The sequence below is a fragment of the Melozone crissalis genome, unplaced genomic scaffold, assembly GCF_028551555.1.
Source record: "Melozone crissalis strain CALT ecotype California unplaced genomic scaffold, PUWL_Pcris_2 ptg000012l_1, whole genome shotgun sequence".
Taxonomy (NCBI): Eukaryota; Metazoa; Chordata; class Aves; order Passeriformes; family Passerellidae; genus Melozone; species Melozone crissalis.
The window spans coordinates 12,804,587-12,820,510 of record NW_026535790.1 but is presented as its reverse complement, the minus strand read 5'-3'; the positions used below and the strand labels follow the sequence as shown (position 1 = coordinate 12,820,510).

The 15,924-nt window shown below is 42.3% G+C and overlaps 1 protein-coding gene across 1 annotated transcript in view; it reads right to left on the bottom strand.

The window, feature by feature from the left end:
• SDK1 (sidekick cell adhesion molecule 1) overlaps nt 1–15,924 on the bottom strand; it is a 382,632-nt gene that overhangs the window by 88,637 nt on the left and 278,071 nt on the right. The window contains exons 18-22 of the mRNA XM_054270739.1: nt 15,675–15,790; nt 12,499–12,691; nt 9,498–9,596; nt 4,693–4,884; nt 2,780–2,901 (exon numbers count right to left, since the gene is read on the bottom strand). Of these exons, the coding sequence (XP_054126714.1) occupies nt 2,780–2,901; nt 4,693–4,884; nt 9,498–9,596; nt 12,499–12,691; nt 15,675–15,790 (722 nt within the window). The remainder of the gene's footprint in view (nt 1–2,779; nt 2,902–4,692; nt 4,885–9,497; nt 9,597–12,498; nt 12,692–15,674; nt 15,791–15,924) is intronic.

Here is a 15,924-nt window from a genome sequence, read left to right as displayed (position 1 = left end):
GATATTTCAGTATCTACCAACACTAAACTCTTAAAGACTTGATCTCCTCTCATGCTCATTGACATAATTGAGAATTAGTTCCACAGTGGCTCCCATGAATTTACACCCAGGAACAAAAAGCAGAAACCAAGGCCAGATGCACAAAAATTTCATGTCAGCTGGAATTCCCAGCTGTGTTTCTCATCCAAATTGTTCATGAAGTATCAGACTTCAAAAATGGCTCTCAGCCAAACTGGAGCACTTGGAACATTTTCTAGACCTGCCCTCACCAAGGAAGCTTTCTGCCAAATAAAGGAACAAAGAAGAAAAACACGTTGGTGGCAGATTGGTTGTGATTGTGAATACAAAGCAGCTGAATTTTGTCTGTAAGGATTCAGACATTGAGAGAGAAAGGTAAATTCCCAGTAGAGATGGAAGGGAAGAGTCAGAATTATCAGGGATGTCCAAAGCAAAGGTGTTGCCCAGCTTACAGAGGGGGAGGGATGCAGATGAAGAGCCCAAATCACTGATTATGTTTCATAGCTGAATGTCACCCTGTCCCTTGGCAATACCATCAGCTTTAAAATCAGAGTGTGCAAAACCACCCCTTAAGTGGCTTTTAATTTAATGCCAAGGCATGAAACACTTAACACTGCTATTAAAAGCTGTACATGGGTCAATGAATGAAAGATCCAGAAGGACAAAACCTCTCCCTCCATTCCAGTATTGTACAGCCACAGCTCTCCAATCCAGCATAGTCCTAAGGAACAATTATGATTGTCCATGCTAAAATACAGATGTTGCAACACCAGCCTTCACCCCAGCATGGACAAATCCCAGCTGAGAACAGACTACACCAAAGGCAGAAATGGACACTGGGGTGGCACTGGCACCAAAAAACAATTTTGCAAAAGCTCTTTGAAAGGTGGGCAGGTCCAAGGCAGTTTAGATTCAAGTGGGGACAGAGGCATTCCTGCCCTTATCTCTGCTCCCAGTGTCCTGTTCACACCCCCTCCCCTCACAATGATGTTCTGATCATACACAGCCTGTGCACAGCTTATCTGTCTGAAAATCATTTGTTCTTGGCTGGATCAAAGCTCACAGCAGCTCCATGTCTTATCCTCTGTCAGTGCGCATAGAAGGCAGGAGGAGGAAAAGTCTTGGTAAGTGGGATGGGGAGAGGGAACAGGAGCAGGACAACCAGAGCTCTGCTTTAGATTGGCTGAAAGTGCTGTGAAATTGCCCTTTCAGAGAGAAAGAGTTTGAGAGGAGTGCTGGCAGAAAAGGGCTGTGAACAAAGGATTATATGCAGCTGTCATCCTGGAAACAGGATTTTCTATATCCTTGAGGACTCACCAATTTCACTGCATACCTGAACTGATTTTCATTAATCAGGTGAGCAAGAGTTTTTATTTTTTCCTGAAATCCACTAGGAGCAACATTTCTTGTTGTGCTGAAGCTGAGCAGTGAGGTTGGTGCAGCAGAAACTTGTAGGGTTGCTGTGGTTAAAAGGAATGCCCAGATTCCTCAAGGACTTGGTTGTGCTCCTTCTTCAAAAGGAACAAATCATTCCTGGATCTGTCAAAACCAAAAACCCCTGGACTTTTCTAATGATGCATGAGATGTTGGTGAGGGTTTGTGAAGAAGAAAGACTCTCCCTGCACAGCAAGGACTGTTCAAACCACTGTTTGTACCCAGGGCTCTTCAAGGATGCAGATTAACTTCATGGTAATTATCACTGCAGTTTTAAAGCATTCAAATTTGCTTCACTTCAGCAGCATTCTGTAACTCACTGAATTAACAAATTCCTACCAACATCAAATGCAGTGCTCCAGCAGGAAAATGCTCCTCAGAATGTGCTAAGCCACCATATTATTGGATTTTGGTGTTTAATTCTGTAATATGCCATAATGTGTATATAAATGGCACAAAATGTACCAACTTGTTCACAACAATCTCATTACCAAGTGAAGTGATTGTATCAACATGTCTAAGTGGTGATGGTGATTTAAGAAGTCCAACATTTGGTCTTAAAAACAGATTACAGTATTTATAAAGACCTGTGGGAGGAAAGGAAGAAGCAAAGCTCATCTGTCAGGAGAACAAATGAGGAATATATAACTCCTTCAAGGCATAATGACAGCAGAAAGAGGGATATTGTTTAAAGCTGATGGAGAAGAGAATTCATCCTATTCATATCTAGAGGCCTGGATAGAAAACCTTGATATATTCCATTACAAGATAGAAAAATACACTCAATCTCATGAATAATGGTATCTTTACTGTTCAGTGCAATTCTTCCTATACTTCTGAATCTATGAGATAATAATTCCAAACTTTTGAAAAGACACCTCACAGAACCTGAACACAAGTTTCAAATCCTTTTCAAAATAGAAAGATGAGACCAAAGCTCTGCTGTGTGTGCTGTTTATGGTGTACCTGTTTATGTTCTTCTGAACATAAACAAAACCCCACATGAATTATTTAAAGATAAGTATTCTCACATACATATATACATATTGTATGTTATATATCACTTTTTTCTGTTGTTCTTCTGAACAGAAGTCCCAGCATCCATCTGACCCTTTTCTCTCTGGCTGACACAGACATTTCTGAACTGAGCCTCTCAAACTCCCCTGCATCCCAACCTTCTCAGAACCCTCTGGACAGCAACTCCAGCATTTACAGAGGAGCTCTGCTCCAAAGTGAAACAAAAACTGAAATCCCAAGGGTAATTCATCATTTAGGCTCATTTTAACCCCCCAGAAACTTCATTAAGATAATTTTTTCAGGGACATACCTGGCCCTCCACTATCCACTTGGAGATGGAGGTTTTGCCATCGTATCCCGGGCGGAATTGAAGTGTGGCAGAGCGAGGGCTGATGTTGGAAATCACCAGGTTGGTGGGAGCACCTGGAAGTTCTGGAGAAAGAGAAAAATAAATGAGAGGTAGAAACACTCTTTGTCAGTCAGTAACACAAGCTGACATTCAGTTTCCAAAGGAAAAGGGCTCTATTTGCCCCGGTTGTGGTTATTTTTATTTTTGGCAGAGTTTTACCCACAGTATTACTATTTTTGTTCTTTGAGCATGCACCACATTGTTACAGATCAAATGAGAAAAGAAAGAGCACATCTACAGAATTACAGGGACTGTTTTAGAGAACCTTCCCAATGAACAAACCCTGGTGGTTCCTGGGGGAAGGCACTTCCCAGTTCCATGTCTGCCAAGTCACCTAATTCCACTGAACTTCTGTTTCCCCAGAATTAAATTACAATAATGTTTATTTCCTTCTCAGAGGACATACAATTACAACTGGAAAAAGCTCAAAGTTTTGGGTAGTGTATTTAATATTGACCTATAATATCTAGGTTTTTCAGGGCATTCCTAATGTTGATAAAGTAGATGATTTTTTTTTCAATTCCTGTAGCAAATAAAGAGGGTGACCTCCTACGAGGAACAATCTGAAGCCCTAATCAGATATTTGCCTCCCATCAGTCAAGATTACAGTGGCATTTACATTTTTAATATCATCTGGATTAACAACAAAAAGCAAGTTCAGGAAAGAAATTAAATATAGAGTGTTTATAATAAATTCTCAATAGCTACCTGCATTTATAACAAATGGAAATAACTATTATAATCAGTAATTATATGAAGGTGTCCCTGCCCATGGCAGGGGGTTGGAACTAAATTATCTTTCAGGTACCTTCCAAACCAAACCATTCTGTAATTTTATGAAAATTTGGCACTCTGTGCAACTGCAAAAGGCCAAAACTGGGCAGGGTTTTGGCATATATTTCAGATATGCACAAATACCCAGTATTTCTTGGTTCTTACTTCACATTTGTGGGAACCACGATCGATCAACTAACCCTGCCCAAGTGGGATAATGCTGTTATCTGGCAGGCACCCTGCCATCAGATATCATGGCATTGATCCAGTCTGCAGCTTGTCATAATTACCTACGATTAGGGAACAGAAGGGCAAACATACTTTAGGACACATAGAAAAGTTAAATAATACTGGGGAAGGGAATTAACTCTATATTAACTGAAACTGCTTATTTGAGGTATGAATTGGCTGTTTAGTTTGCTTTTTGCACTGGATGGGGCAGAGTGTAGAATTTTAAAAAGAAAATACAAAAAGGCTAAAAGTACAGGTGCCCAAATGGTAGCTCAGACAATGTGGGACAGAACTGCCTCCTCCCAAATATTTTCTCAGGCCAAACCTTCAAATTCTTGTAAATAAGATTTTAGTTTCACTATAGAAGTGAAACACTCATAGTTGACATAAGCTATATTACTTCCACATGGAAAATCCTTTCCCTTTTAATAACACCCAAACTCTGTTTTTTGTCCCAAAGGAACACTTTGAATTGATTCTGGCTTCATTTTGATGTCACTTTGTAAATGTCAAGAGATTCTGTATTGTATCCACTTTATTACTTTGTCCATTCCATTGTCATACCCACACTTTTTTTTTTTTTGGTATTTGTATTAAACATCCTCAACTTCCTGGAAATTTCAAACAGCAAATATCTTCACTTTAACATTTCAGCCTGTCCCAAAAATTAAATCCAAATTACGCGGCAGAGAACTCCAGTGCTTTACAAATACAATAACTTTTATTACCGCTGAACTGAAGTAACCCGTGACCTTTGGAACACAGAAACACCAAGAACCAGCAGGTTTTATTTTATTTTGTTGACCAACCTGGGGGCACTCCAGAGGAGATGGTGGAGGAGGTGACCCAGCCGCTGCCCTGCGCGGTGACGGCCGCCACCTCAATGGTGTAGGTGGTGAGGGAGGACAGCCCCGTGATCTTGTACTCCAGGGTGCTGTTGGACAGGCTGCGGGCCAGGCGAGACTCGTTCCTGCCATACACCTCCCAGGAGATCTGGTACCCTGCAAAACACATCACCCACAGCTCAGGGGGGCACCAAGAACCCACAGAATTCCTGCGTGGGCTTGTGGGCAGTGTTGGATCCTTGTGCCTTATGCCATTCCTTGTGATCACCTTCTATAAACCCTCCTTGAAGTAATCACTGGCTAAAATACCCAAGTATTTTAAAAATATTGTTATTTCCAATCACCCACAGCTCAGGGGGCACCAAAAACCCAGAGAATTCCTGCGTGGGCTTGTGGGCAGTGTTGGATCCTTGTTCCTTTTGCCATTCCTTGTGATCGCCTTCTATAAACAGGAAAAAACCCTTCTTGAAGTAAACACTGGCTAAAATACCCAAGTATTTTTAAAATATTGTTATTTCCGATAAACAATTGATGCAGGTACCCCACAGAGCATTATCTCCCTGTCATGAGGACATGAGGTCTCAGCTGTCTTTTTTTTCCATGCTTGGTATGAAATGGCCTGGAAAACTGGAAATAACCTGACAGAAAGGTGGACTTTCATTCTGTGAACTCTACAAAGCAAACAGGAAGAAACACTGGGAAATATAACATCTACTGGAATATCTAATTTAAAATCTCTATGTGCTTAGCAGGGCTTTCTCCCTTTGCATGCTGAAGTAACCTTCAGTGCTGCCTGTCTAGAAATACTTAGAAATCTGCCAATAACAAGCAGGCAGGAACATTGTGGGAATCTTCTAGGAACTGAAAAACCTCTACTCCCCACCGCTTGTTCCTTGCAGAAATCCTTCAGCAGGGTGAATCATTATCCTTTCTTTCAAAACCATCTTGGAGCCAATGCATTGTCCAAAGCTGCACCTGCCCTGACCTCCATATTATTCTTCTATCATAACCAGACTTTCCTTTTTATCTCTTTGATAACCACTTGCCTTCCAAGAACTTTTGAAACTTTCCACTGTCTGATTTGCTCAATTTTACCTCCAAATCTGCTTGTCCTCCTCCTGCCCAGTCCCACTTTATTCTCATTTGAACCCATGTGAACCTTGCTGTGCCAGTCCTTGGAGAGCATGTCTGAAAAGTTTGCTTGATTGCCGCTTTCTTTGTGATTTGACTCAGAGGGTGAAAAAAAAAAATACACATAGCTCTTGAATACCTGTGAAATTGAAGTGAGTGAAAAGGACTAACAGAAAGGAATCCCACTGAGTGAACCATGCACAAGGCAAACTGGCTAGAGAAACTCCCTACTGGGTTCCTGTTCCCATCATCTAGGACGAGGAATTCAGACCAGTTGGAGGGCTTGAAGGGTTTTTTAATTTTTTTTTTTTAAATAAAAAGACATGATAAGCTGATTAACATATATGAATTGATGTAGCAAAATCCCTCATGGTATTAACCAGCAAGAATGAATCATCTCATGAGCCAAAAGCATGGTGAGACAAATATTTCTGCAAGCGTCTGAGAGGTGTGAGACGTTCTCAGTCCTCTCTTGTGAGCTGCCATCACAGACAGGGATTAATCTTGACCTGATTTTGCATGAGAATGGGCTCAGTGTGCTCACACAGTCACTAATTATGTTTCAGGTGAGGGGGCAGTGATAAAGGGAGGTGATGCTTCAACAATTCCAGCTACACCACAAATGCTCCTCTGACTTTGCACTGCAGAGGGGAAGGGGGAAAACTCCTGAATGCTCATCTGGAACTGGTTTTAAACAATTATCTGAGTGGGAATTAATTAACTCAGTAATTTACTGATCTCTTGGAAACACTGTGGTGTTTGAATAGGCTTAAGAATCATTCGCCAGACCAGAGCTGATGTAGCACAGACAGGACTGTAATCTGTAGGAAGACTTGGACAAAGGGCTCTGTTGCCTGAATTAACAGAGGGTGAGCAGAAAGGTGGGGGCTGACTGTCCCCTGTGTTTGATGCTCAGTCAGAGGCACGAAAGAGTTGCAGACAGAAGGACCATCACAAGCACCCTTTTCTTTCAACAGCTGTGGGTGCAGCCTGTTCCAGACAATAAATAACCAGAGGAAGATAAGCAGGGGACTTTTAATGCTCCCTCTATCCATTTGTTGCTTATGGACAATAGAAATTGTCACTCAGCACACACCAGGCAATCTTCAGTGATTGAGATATCTCCTTTCCCATCTGGATAAGCTTAGGTTATACATCAAATGTTGGTGATTATTCTTTGGACATTTTATCTCTTCTCCCTTGTGACCACAGAAGAGACCCAGCTTTCCCGCCCATTAAGCACATAGTCCCTATGTATTTATTTCCTGGGGAAAGAAAGAAAAATGTTCACCAAGAAAAATATCCCAAGTTTCTGTGTAAATTGAAGAAAAGGCAAAGAGGCAGTATTTACTGTCAGGGATTTCAGTCCCCAATGCATAGTTAAATTCCTGTCATATAAAAGATGAGAACAGAAAATCTGTACATACTCAGCGAGCAGACACAAAGCCAAATGCAATCAGGCATAACAAAAACAGATGGAAAAAAAAAGTGCTGAAGGAAAGGAACAACAAGCACTGCACCCCCAAGTAGCACTGCAGCCACACTGGGTGGCAGATGGGCAGAACTCTGGGCCGTGTGGCTGGTGAGAACACACTCCCTGTGTTACAGATGTGAGCCCTGCCTGGGCAGCACAGCTGGATTTTCCAGAGGGATTCCCCTGGCTCCGGTGTGAGAGAGGACAGGGAAGGTGCCACAGATCCTTTCCCCACACTCTGGCACTCCACAAAACACTGCCTAACGGGAACTAATGACCAGAGGAGTTTCAGAAATAATTTTCTGTTGATGTGGAGTAAATTCTCTACACGAGAGCACTACACCCAATCACAAACTGTCCTTCCACATCCAGATCCTCATAAATCAACGTTTGCTGAGGGAACGAGGAAGATACTGAGATTTACAGCAAGAGTAATGGGCAATTTCCCAGAGCAGGTTGGCTGCTGGGCACCCCCTCTGTGCTTCCCTCCTCCCAGTGCCCCTGCAGGGAACAAGAAGGTCCAGTAAAGACATCAATGAGCATAAATGATAAATAATTGCCTCCCTGAGCACTCAGATCTCCAAGCAGCCCTCTCTAAACCTTTGAGGTGCTCAGGGCATGAACAATTTTGCTGTTCTTCTATCCCAAATGCAATTTGCATCATTAAGGAGGTTTCTTTTTTCCTAATAGACTCTGCTGGGCATTTTCACACTGGTGTTTTGTCATGAATGTCTTCAGGTGATTCCTTCTGAAACAATTTGCCCCAAATACAACCCAGTCCATCATTTGGCTCCACCAGGTTTCAGCCCATTCTGGGAGGGGGCAGCTTGTTTTTAGCAAAGTAATTCTGCAGAGCTGCTACCTGCTGCTTAACAAGGAGCAGTATTACATCATCCTGGGTGGAGGTACCTAAATTTAAGCACTTGGGCTTGCAAGGCTTTGGCCATCCTCACTGAATCAATACTGCTCTGCTCTCAGGAGTCATTAGGTTCTATTCTCAAACCACTTAAATCAGGGCATATTTCAGGCAGGTTTCCACAGTGGAGAGGCAGCAGATGATCTGCATGAGGACTCCACAAACAGCTCAGAGCACACAGCTACAAATGAGGCACATCATAGACACAGAGAGGAAAATACTGACAAAGGGAAACCCTATCAAAATAATTACACCTGTCAAAAAAATTACACCTCCAGACAATTACACTGATATAATACTTCAGTGGTCAAGGGTCAGAAAACCTGATTTTTTAAACTCCTGAAATGCATTTTTAAAAAATGGTAATGTAATTAAAAATAATTAAACATTTTAGAACTCTAAAACCAAAATATTTTGATCCACATGAAATTGTTTTCTCCCTTCCCAACTACCTCCAGTAATTTAAAATCTGGGAGTCTTTTTGTGCTTCAAAACCTTGAAAACCTTCGTTAAATGGAAGGTCCATCATGTGCAGCTGCAATAGTTTCCCATCTGAAAATAATATTGCCTCTGTTGATAAGAACTAGAGGTTTCCTCAAGTATTTATACCTTCCTTTATAAAAAAACAATGAAGTTGCTGCTGTTGTATCTAGACTGGCATACAGTAAATAGATAAACAGCTTGTCATATGGCAGACTCATCAAAGGGAAACAAGAGAGTTCTGAGCCCTTGTGATAGTTTATAACAGATTAAATAATGACATGCAAATTCTGTCGCGCAGTCCACAGCCAGACCACTTGATCACAGAGGAAGGATTCTGCTGATTTCAGGCTTGGTCTTGATTGCAAACCCCAGCAATGCCAATCCAGACTTTGCAGCTGTGACTCTGCATAGGGACCCCCCACCCTTGGGGCAGAGGCCAAGCACGGCCTCACAAATTCCCAAAAATTCAGTAAAGCAGGTGGAGGTCACGGAGGATTTAACAAGACCAGACGCCCTGTGGGGAGCTGATTTCTAACACAAACTGCTTTTCCAGTAAGCACAATCATGAGCTGCCAGTAATTGGAGCTGTACTTTGTGTAACACTCCCTGGTGACATCTCAATTACCCAGAGGAGGGGCCAGGAAACCAGCAACAGCCCAAATTCTCCCTCAATGCTCCACTACACAGATTTGCACTGCAGCAACACATTCCAGCCCCCACACACTGAATAAAAAAAAGAATAAAAGCAGAGGTAGCAGCTGATACCTGTGATGATGCCATTCTTCTCTACAGGTTCTTGCCAGCTGACTTTGAGTGAGGTGTCCAGAATCTCAGTGAAACTCAGGTGTCCCACAGCTCCTGGCTCTGGCAAATCAGAAAAGGAAAGCTGTTAATGGGTGAACTCCTTAACTGGGATCAGATTCACGTGGCAGGGTTGGGGATGGAGAAATATGGCCCTGAGCTGGGCTAAGGGAGGCTGGAGAGCTCAGTGAGAGGAGAATGCCAGGTGGGAAGAAACACTCTGACTATCATCATGTCAATTATTTCACCCAGTCACCATCCCAAGTGTGTGGAGATCTAACAGCATTGCTGTTTTCCCTCAAGGATACCTGTGAGGTGTTTGCCTGCCCTGTTTTGTGCAGCAACATCACCAGCAATCCCCTCACCTGGGAAAGAGCCTTTTCTCTGTGCAAGGTCACAGCAAGGACAGAGTCACGAGTCACTGCTTGGATAAATTCCCTCAAAACAACTCTAAAAATGTCCAACATAATGGCAACTGTCTTCTGTAAAATGAATACAAGTGTGTGAAACTTTTTAAAGGGTTTTTATGATGTAGCTCAAGAGCTCTTAAAAATTTCAGCTCCCCAGTGTGCAATGAAAGAGCATAAAATGGAATGACTGTCAAGAATATGCCATCCTCCCTCAATTTTGATCTTCAGGGGAGACAACCTGACTGATTTTTGATCCAAATGCTGTTCTGTCCTCAATCGATGCACTGGAAAAAGGAGGTTTTGTTCACTTGATATTCACTGTGCTTCTGTCATTGGATGCCTGCCCGAGTATCCTCCAGCTCCACTGACATCAGTTGGCAATTTCTTGTCTGCAATTTCATGTTTTGTTTCCTCTTCAATTTAGTCCAGCCTCTTATTCCCCTCCAGCTATGACAAAAAAAGCCCAAACCCTGCCAGTAGGTCAGCTACAACCCCATTTACAATTCTGCAGTCCCAGGGAGGAAAATTCCCAAACCCACTCTGCAGTACCTGGTAGTCAAAGCACACAGAAGAACTGCTGAGCCCAGGAATGCCTGACAAGAGCATGGAATTATCACAGTTTGTGGAGCTGCAGATATTGAAACCACACTCACAAAGCTTTGCTCCAGTCAGCCCCTGCAGTTGCAGCCCAATTTTAAAGTCATCAGGAAACACAGGTGCAGGAGGGTCCAGGCCAGCTTTTACCTGACCTACAGCTTGTCAGCAAACAGATTCCTGTTTTCCTAAAGGATTGCCTAACTTTGCTATCCAGACAGAAAATGATCACCTGTGAACATGAATGACAGGCCTTTCAAATCTTTTTTCCCATCACATAAATGCAGAAGCAACTCAGCTTCAAGGAGTTCTCTGCCAAGATGCATTACACCATCCTGCACAGAACTTCTCCAACACTGTGAAAACCCAGAGAAACAATTCTGCAGGGTTTATAAATAAATAAATCAACCCTGCTCATCTCTCCTGCTGAGGCTCCTTGCAGCATGTAGCTGGACACATCAAGAAATGTCTCAGATTATCTAGAAAATACAATGTCTCTCTTGGTTTATGTTTCCTGATGGAATTCTCTTGTGTTTAAATCAGCATGGGATCCCAACATTTCCCTGAGATAGCCTCAAGGAGCCAGGGCAATGACTCTGCCCCTGCTCCCACTTCGTGGAAAGTATTTAAGGTTCATTTCTGCAGCCATTCTTTCAGCAGAAATATTAAAAGTCCCTTTTGTCTTCCCAACTTATAAATTTTTTGTGAAATCCAAGGAGTTTTGTACCTTTGGTTTCTCACCCTTCTGCACTCACCAAGATCAACCATGGGGTTCTACTGTGCTGAGAGAGAGAAGACAGATGAACTCAAACACATTTACAAATCATCAAAAGTTAAAGCTAAAGCATTTTCCTTAGGAAAATGGGCAAAAAAGCTGATAATGCAGCTGATAAAGCTGATAATAAGGAACCTAATACACGTTTCTCCTTCCACCACACCTTTTGCTTTCATCCCAGACACACAAGTTGGAGTTCAGATTAGTGGATCACACAGATTTCTGGTCCTTAAATTCCTACCTCTGGCAACCTGTTCTAGTACATAGAGGAGAGTAACCACACTAGGAAAAATCCATGGAAGAGTAATTTTCTCCAGGTTCCTTCAAAAGTATCTCATGAAAAATTTGATTAGCACTTTAGCCTCACTCCTGTGAATGTTAATGACAATTGGATTCTCCTTTACGGGAACACTGACTAACCCAAAGGATCCCTATTAAGGCAGAGCAGTATTTCTAAAAACAATACCTTAATGGATGAATGAGACACTTTTTATTCTGGTTTAAACCTGCAAACGTGCAGCAGTGTTTATGATCCTCCTGAAGCACTGGCCAGAGCCAGGATCACTGTGCACACAGTCAATTTATCTGCATCAGACACACACTGCACTTGTTAGGCCCAAATATGTCTTGAGAAAACAACTTTGGCCACAGAGACCAAACCTTTTTCTGATGCAGGAAATAATTAACATGCTAAACCATTCAGTTAATTTTATTTAATCCTGCCTCCAGTTTTTCAGGATGCAAGAAACTGCCTTGATCCTGGTTCTTTCACAGAAACACTTGCAATGTAATATAGATACAGACATTTTCAATTTATTGAGTAACAGCAGGAAACAATTGTGAATTAATCATTGACCTCCACAGGAAGTTCCAGTGCTCAGTTCCTAAGAAGATCAATTCATATTTATTTGGGTGCCTGAACATGGATTTAAGAGCACAAGGATTTGCAGACATAATGCATTATGTGTTGGCTGAACCAGACTATGAAGCTCTTAGCTAATCATCAATATTAAAAAAAACTCATCCAGGTTTAGTCCATAATGAAACAAAAAAAAAAAAAAAAACCAAATATTTGCCACAGGCTGAAAGAACACCCATGGAAAACTGGCTGAGATCACATGAGAAGAGATTGCTGTGAACCCAAGGCCGAATTTTAAGCAGAGAGGTTTAAAATTGGGGTACTCACTGTCCTCCAGGGTGCGCAGGAGCTGGGGAGGGCTCCGAGGGCCATCCCCTGGCGTGGTGAAGCACAGCACTGAGGTGTAGTAGCTGGTGAATTTCTTCAGGTTGGTGATGCAGCCACTGTGGACCCCATGGAAATCCGGAGCGATGGTGACCACGGTCACACTCTCTGGAGCATCCGCCGGCCACGCCAGGAGCTGGGAGATTCAAACAGGGATGAGCTCTCATTAGGAGTTGTGTCTGTTTGGAATCAAAGTCGGTTTGGCTGCCAAAACCATCTTAATCTGATTGCAAAGAAGCAAGCAATGCTGTTAAAGCACTGTCAGCTCTGATGCTGAACAGATGGATGCAGCTCTGTGACACTGGAGGGATGTCTGTAACACTCACTGCTGATGGGGATCCACCAGCACTGCAATTCTCCATGGCTGCTGCTGAGCAATGCCAAAATTATGGCAGATCATTATTCAGATGACACGAGCCTTTTGTCTCATCAGCCTGGCCAGTCTCTGCTGCTGAAAGCACGCAGAAGGAAGAAAAGGACTTTCAGTGCTACTCTGTCATAAATGCTTTATCTTGTTTTCTTTAAAGATCCCGCAGTCTGGGGAGGTTATTGGGATCAGAGGGAGAGAGATGGGGACACTCACACCCCTTCCAGAGCTCCCCCAGCACCCCAGTGAGCAGCCCTGCCTCACAGGCTGGGAGCATTACAGGCTCAGTGGACTGGGGACATCCACGCTGTGAATGATTCAAGCGGTTCTGGAACTACAGAAAGAATAGAAAAACGGTTGTAAAGATGATTACTACAATTTTCAACACCTGAGTCCCAAAAGTTAGACTCCTGAAGACATTTTCATGCATTTAAAATAGGGTGCTTGTCAGAGGAGCTCAGTCTTGCAGGTTTCATTCATCTCAGTGGATGTTCTGGGCGATCAATATCTCTGAGAGTGCAATACCTCATGTGTAGGTACCTAAATGAGGACTTAAAAAATTCATTTTTGGCAAACGACTTTGAAATTCTGAAACAATTTTTGAAATCGCCTTAAAGGCTTAGGGGTCTAAAACTTGAAAGTGTTTATGAAATTTTTATTTTGTCCAAAAATCCTTATCATGTGGCTTACAGGAGAATGTTAAAATTCCAGGCCTGACTCAGTATCTGTTTAAATCGTGGTACCTGTATTGATTTCTGGCTCATAAACATGAATAGATACCTGAAATTAATAAGCCATATTTGACACATTCAGCCAATGTCTAGAGTCTCTGATAACCAGAAAGCACAGTTAGGGGACTATTAGGAGTAATTTTGTTAGGAATATTTCATATTTGAGAAAGTGCACTTTACAACTTATTGAGATGCAAATAAATTTCAAAGAAAAGATAAAAATGTATAACGGCTGAAGCGGAAAGTAAGTTTTATTTTCTTTTCTAAATCACCACTGTGCATTACAATTGGCATTTATAACTTTGGAAGACTGAACTCTTGAGCACGTGTTTGTGAGGAAATGTGTGCAGAAAACACAGGTGAACAATTCTGTCAGTTAAAGGAAAAAATGGGTTTAACCTTAAGGAAGGCAAAGGCCTGGCTTTGACTACTAGAAATTTATAAATCATACACAAAGCTACTCTAGAAATGAGTGACAGAAATGATCTCACGCAGTCTTTGTACTGCAGTTCCCAACCCCTGGGAGAAGCAGGTTGGTAAAAGCTATGGCAATCTACTGCAATCAAAGAAATACAAATTTTGTGAATTTCAGAAGGTTTTATTGGCCACTGACAGATACAAATGACAATTTTACTTCTTTTATAGCATTGCTGAAGAAATTGAAACAAAAATTAGAGGTAGAGCTATGCAATGAGATGAAGGACCTTTACACTGAAACTCTGAATATAACAGAGAATGAAAATTTGAAATAAGACTTTTGCAAACATGGGTTCACTGTGCTTGGACCTGCACCAGAAAATTACAGTGCACTGCAGTCCACTGAACCCCAAAAGTGTTTTTATTCTCCACAGTCTGAACAGAAGCCAAGTGCTATTTCTGTGCTGGAGTTTCAGGGTATTGTGCTGCAGCCCTGTCAGTCACTGAACCTTGAGAGCTATCCCTGCCAGAAGCAGACACACACATCTCCATGTATTTATTTACTTCTTCAGCAGTGAGATTCTCAAACCATTGCTGGCCCTCATGAGAAATACATTGGTTTGGGCAGAAATACCAAAATTCCCATGCATATCTCTGTCTCAGTTCTCTGTCACTCTGAGACATTCTTAGAGAAGGATCAAATCTTCTGAAACATCTCAAATCCATGTACAATCCCTTAATTCACAACTTGTCTTTTGAACTACAACATCCTTCTCAAATCACTCCACCCAGCACTCCAATCAACCTTGCTCCTCCCTGCTCATAGACCATACTTCCCTTTTCCTGCTCTGAGATTCCTGCAAGATTTCTCATTGTTCTCTCTATGGAGGTTTTTAAACCCTTCATTTATTATGCCCTGACTGCTGAATCACTGATGGAGGCTCTGTTGAGAACAAACCACCCTACCCAGCTCCTCAGCAAACACTCCACTGGGCAGAAGCTCTGCTAAGCACTCTCTGCTCTGTGCACTCCAACAGATGTTGCCTGATTAATAAATTCTACATTCTCAAATCTCTCAGATCACAGTGGGAAAGTCAAGGCAATTATTTAGTGCGATGCCTTGGTTGCCAGTGAAATGAATGGCCATTCTGCATTAGCATAAACAGAAACCTCAAGGTTGGTTTTCAGTGCCACAATGACATGTCTCCTGAGGTGACTTTCCAAACTGACATGGAATTGCTTTCTGGCTTTGGAAACTCTCCAGGAAAATGACAAAAGTATGAGGACTTCTATGCTATGACACATTCCCTTTTCAGAACTTAGATAAATTGCAAATATTAGACTCATAGAATGGTTTGGGTTGGAAGGGACCTTGAAGATCATCCAGTTCCAAACTCTGCCACTGGAAGGGACATCATCTTCCACTATCCCGGGCTGCTCCAAGTCCTGTTAGGAGCAACATCTGCTCACTTCTCTCTTTATATTACAGGTGTAACACATTCCTGAAAGCACAGAGTCACTTTGGAGATTCAGGGATCATAAGGCTGAAGTTCTGGTTTACACCAGGACTGTTAATGCAGACATTATTTGAAGTGAGTACTCACCTTGTAGCCTTGGTTGATGCCGTTGATGAACTGCTGGGGTGGAGGGTTCCAGAAGAACTGGATGGTCGTGGAATTCACAGCTTCAACCTGCACGTTCTGAGGTGGAGCTGTGGGCACTGCTCCCAGGAGCAGAGAGGGAACAAAACAAAAACAGAGAGGAGAGGGAATGAGGGGAAAAAGAGAAATGAACACAGAACCCACTGAGTGTCACTTGCAAGTCACAGAGTAATAACAACCTTGAGAGAGGGAT